This window comes from Penaeus japonicus, unplaced genomic scaffold (genome assembly GCF_977035675.1).
Source record: "Penaeus japonicus unplaced genomic scaffold, GWHDUDI00000001_assembly GWHDUDI00000001, whole genome shotgun sequence".
Lineage (NCBI taxonomy): Eukaryota > Metazoa > Arthropoda > Malacostraca > Decapoda > Penaeidae > Penaeus > Penaeus japonicus.
Window position 1 is genome coordinate 10,449,353 of NW_028234403.1, and position 5,000 is coordinate 10,454,352.

General features: G+C 44.9%; 2 protein-coding genes across 2 annotated transcripts in view; one reads left to right on the plus strand and one right to left on the minus strand.

The window, feature by feature from the left end:
• LOC147472461 (uncharacterized) overlaps positions 1-5,000 on the plus strand; it is an 80,331-nt gene that overhangs the window by 44,380 nt on the left and 30,951 nt on the right. The gene's annotated exons all lie outside the window — the stretch shown is intronic.
• LOC122260139 (uncharacterized) overlaps positions 270-5,000 on the minus strand; it is a 4,950-nt gene continuing 219 nt past the window's right edge. Inside the window, exons 2-8 of the mRNA XM_086535811.1 lie at positions 4,311-4,464; positions 2,415-3,711; positions 1,755-1,915; positions 1,500-1,601; positions 1,164-1,280; positions 781-1,019; positions 270-564 (exon numbers count right to left, since the gene is read on the minus strand). Of these exons, the coding sequence (XP_086391937.1) occupies positions 456-564; positions 781-1,019; positions 1,164-1,280; positions 1,500-1,601; positions 1,755-1,915; positions 2,415-3,711; positions 4,311-4,464 (2,179 nt within the window). The 3' untranslated portion in view covers positions 270-455. The remainder of the gene's footprint in view (positions 565-780; positions 1,020-1,163; positions 1,281-1,499; positions 1,602-1,754; positions 1,916-2,414; positions 3,712-4,310; positions 4,465-5,000) is intronic.

A 5,000-nucleotide genomic window follows, 5' to 3' on the forward strand; every position in this document is an offset into this window, starting at 1 on the left:
TTCTACCGTCTTTCTCACATAAATATAACCTCGGTAACCTGATTTGGGGCTTGAATTTCTGATTTCGTTGCTGCCGAGTGCCCTCGGGAATTGTCTGTAAAACCTCGCTATCACTACTATGAGCACATAGGAAATTTCCATGATTGTTGTAGGGCATCTGGTCTATCGGATTCAGGACCGTGCCTGTCAATCTGGCGGCGCGGGTTCGAGTCCCGATGAGGGAGGAAATATTTGTATTTCTATATTAAATGCATTACTGCATTCTACCATCTTTCTCATATATATACATATATATGTATATATGTATGTACATTTATGTATGATTTTATGAGCTTCCATGTGTGCTCTTGGAAAATCTTAAATAAAAAAGTCATCTATTTCCATTCTGCGTCATCTTGAGTGTGTCAGAGGTCCTGTCGGAGCTTCGAGCACGTGCTCCGACTCGCTTCCGAAGCCTAAGCCGTAGCCAGAATGGTCATCCAGAACACCACGTTGAAGACGAACACAGCGACCGGGAAGGCCAGGATCCTCACCATCCTCATAGTCCAAGGGCCGGTGACCTTCCTGTGGAGGGACAGGAACCCCGATTAGTGCCATCCTCATAGTCCAAGGGCCGGTGACCTTCCTGTGGAGGGACAGGAACCCCGATTAGTGCCATCCTCATAGTCCAAGGGCCGGTGACCTTCCTGTGGAGGGACAGGAACCCTGATTAGTGCCATCCTCACCGCCGGAATCATGGCGCCATGACAGAGCCATCAAAGAATCCAGAATGTTCCCCACCTGAGTCTTGAGAGCCTGCCGCTCTTGGAGTTCGGAGAAATGTTGATGACGTTGTTGTCGGCTGACGGGAGGTGCTCCACCAGAACGTGCAGGATGTTCACGGCGAAGATGAGGAAGATGCAGAAGAAGAACCACATGTCGATCATCTTGATGTAGGCGGTGTCGGGGAGGTTGGTGGACACCTGGTTGAAGAGGGTGTACAGCACCAGCAGCGTCGTCAGCGTCATGACCGTCCGCACCTAAGAGAGCCAACGCGGAAGAGCACTTAAGTGGAACGGATTCCATGGAGCAACAAACCTCGATGTAAACATACTGAGCTATAACTGCGAACAGGAACTGGAAGTCAGGCACTGGCGTGACTTCGACTTCGCTTTGCAACTCACGTCGAAGTCCGCCAGGCGAATGAAGAGCGTGACGTAGCCGATGCCCAGCAAGAGGATGGTCGGGATGAAGATGGTCAACACGAGCAGACTCCAGCGCCTCTCCAACGCGAATTTGACCTGTTATAGAGTATGTACTATTTACTTAAGTGTGTGTGTGTAGAAAGAGAGAGAGAGAGAGAGATAGAGAGAGAGAGAGACAGAGACAGGGACAGGCATTCAGTACAGTGCAGTTTGTTTGTGTATGAGTATGTTTAAGCGTTTATATAACGATTCATACGCGAGTCTGTGTGTGTGTGTGTCTGTGTGATGAAAATAGTAATGAAAAAGATCGCCCACCTCCAAAATGGCGTAGTCCGATTTCTCCCCAAGCTTTGAAATTATTTCCGTTATGTCGTACTTCGGGAGCTTCAACAGACCGGTGTAAACAACGCTGTCATTCTGCAGGTATTTAAAGAAATGAATTTCCCGTAAACGACCTTTTGTGTTTAATTCAAGAAACCTTTAGCAAAACTTGCAAATAGAAGTATATTTTGTTTTTGTTTTTCACATTATGTTATTTCAAAGTCTAAATTCCTTTATGCTTGAACTTACAATAAAATTAACAACAGATGTGTCCGCAGAGTCGAGTTCAATGAGCAGCGAGCACACCTGCGTGTCGAAGGGGTAGCTGAAGAGGTAGAAGTTGCAGGAGAAGCTGGCCGAGTAGAAGGTCTTGCTCACGAGGGAGGCGCTGCTCGGCAGGTAGATCGTCTCTGGCGGCGAAGACACATATACATATATGTATATATGTATACATATACATATATGATATATGGTGTGTGATATTGATAAAGACAAGGGTATCTAGTAACAGAATTGTGATAATGGTAAAACTAATAGTAAATTATCACATTCCATCATTATCAAACCTACAGGAGGAAACATAAAATATCATGAAAGTGGTTTTAGTGAAAGCATCATGAAAATTGCTTCAGGAAAAATCATGAAAAGATGCTTTTTAACAAATATTCGACGTTATGACATTACAGCTTTAACAAAATAACTCTTAATGTAGAAAATTTTAAAGATCAGTGAACCCTGGAAAAAGGTGAAACATTGTGAAAGAATCATAAAAGTTTTATATGTATGAAAACACTGAATATCAAATTCACAAGCACTAGTATATGGTTAAAGTAAACCAACGTTTTTTTGTGCAGATCTACAAGTAAATTGTATACATAAATTCATCACAAGCCATGTGTATAACCTCACCCATCATGACGTCATTGAAGTCCGGAGGTTCTGCCTCGCCCGTCTGACGTACGAACACGTTCGACTTGAGTTTCTTCAACAAACCGTCGTTGACGTTTAGGAACTCGATCTCTGGCGTCCAGATGGAGGCAACCTCTTCGGCGGACAACTTGTTTTTGTCTTCCTCCTTCTTGAGGTTCTTAAACTTCAAATTCCGGTCAGTCCACGTGAGGTGGACCTCGAACTCCATGTAGAAGGCGAGGTTGATGTCGTCGATCTTGGAGAACCTGACGAGGTGGACGTGAGGTTGGATGTACAACACCTCCCGGAAGGTCCTCCCGGGGGGAGGGCGGTGACTGGCGTACCTGTCGGTGAACAGGACGATTCCACAGTCGTTCTCGTCGCTTCCGTCCACGCAGTCTTCCCTCAGGTTACAGCGAACGTTCCTGGGGACGCACGAGCCGTCGGAACACATGAACTCTTCGATGGTGCATGAGGACAGACCAAGACTCATTTCGTCCTCGACAGCGAAGTCACAGAAGGGTTCGAGGACGCGCCACACCGTCCGTCCAAGTGGGTATTCTTCTGGTTGCTCCATGGTCATGGTAGCCAGTGTTAAATTGGCCATCGTGTCCTTGAAGACCCAGGTTCCTTCGCCAACATTATAGATGGCCATGCCGTAGTAACCCCTGAAGTATGGACGTGTGTTCACATACCCGTCCATTATGAAGCGGATTTGGTGTTCATTAGGCTTACACAACCCTCGTATAAAGAAATAGTTTTGACTTGTCATTCCGCATGAAAAACAGTTGCTATATTCACAGTTGATATCGCCCCACCGGGCCAGATCGTTTCGTAGAACGACGCAATTATCGTTCTTTCCATTATTGGGTTCCCCTTCAAACCAGGGAATAAACTCTAGCGGTTTGCGAGTGTTCATGTTAATCCACACGCCTTCCTCCTCCTGGTCAGTAGCAGCTATAAGCAGCCGTCGGTAGCTCTTGAAGTCGCACACTTCCTTAAAGTTATTACTCTCTTCATGCAGTCGGTCGTTGGTTTTCTCGTCCTCCGGAATGAAAAACAGACTGTCAATGATGCCACAGAAGGTGCGAGCCCCCGTTACTTGCCGCCTGAGTGGGAATATCACAAACTTCGGCTCCTCAACGCAGAATGTTTGCATGGGCACAACTTCGCTCGTCACTCCAGGCTGGTCCAACGTGTCACGATCTGAGGACAGCACATTTCCCCTCAAATTCTCCAGACAACCAGCCAGATTCTTCACAGTCCTTTCTTCCAGCACGTAGTCCCATATATTTAACTGCGAACAGAGAAACACCCCGCGTTTTCTATAGTTAAAAAATACAGCTCTTTGGTGATCGAACCGCTGGATCATAAACACGAATCGATGAATGATGAGAATTATTATCATGGCAGTATTGATGAACGGAAACACGATGTGACAGTGATGATAAAAGCTATACAAAAACTTTACTGATTACAGTAAACATCCCTTCCGTGATGATTGTTACAATAGTTGACGCTAGTATTAATGGTACATACAACGATTATGGAGATTAGCTATAATCATATTATATGAATGATAATTGTCAAAGTTTTGATAACCCTTATGCTACTATTGATAATTGTGATATAAAGAATGTTAACAATAATTACACGATTGTGATAGAAACGAAATGGTAGTAGCGGTTGGCAGTTATGGGGAAGTAGTATTTGTAGCTGCAATTCTGACTATAGATTCGCTAGAGTAATAGTATAAATCATGAGGACATTAATGATAAATAAATGCGTGACTTGTAATGACGAATTCTTCACCTTTACGGAGTTTGATGGAATCCCCTGTTATCCCTTAAGCAGCTGGATACTCCTACCCCCCTACCCCCTCCTTTGGCAACTGACCTGAGCTGCGAAGCCACTGAGGGTCTGGTCGGGGTCAGTCCCGCCGTCGAACCTGTCTTGGTCTTGACCCACGTACAGCGTTCCGTTGAGAGGGAAGTCCGTGCTGCGTCCTGCGAGGCGGTCCTCCCTCACCAGCCTGCCGTCGAAGTAGATCCTGTAACGGAATCTTAGTAATTGTCTGTTACTTCTGCGTCTTCTCTCTGTCTGTCTGTCTGTGTCTGTGTCTATGTTTATGTCTGTGTCTGTGTCTCTTCCTCTCTTTCTCTGTCTTTCTTATCATCTCTCTTCCTCCTTTTTCTCCTCTTTCTATTATTTCCCCACTTAGTCTTTCTTCATTTCTAAACTATTTTTTTTCTTCACTTCCCCCTCTCTCTTCTTCCTCCTCCTTTCATTTTCTCTTTTTATCATTTAATTCTTCGTTCAGTCATGAAGAGACTGATTGCCGTGAAAATGTTGATTTTTCATCAACGGAACCTGACATGACGTGAAGGAGTCTCTATGCCATTAAATGTAACATATTGTAAACAAAGCACCTAATTTTTCGCCTGTCGGCCCGGCCCTTTGGCCAAACTGTGTTCACTTGTCATGCATAACTCATGACCTGTTTCCTCACCTTCTTTCTTTTTTGGGGGGCCCATGTAAGCCTAAATAGCATGAAGAATTATCAAATTTTGCCGTATCATTCATATA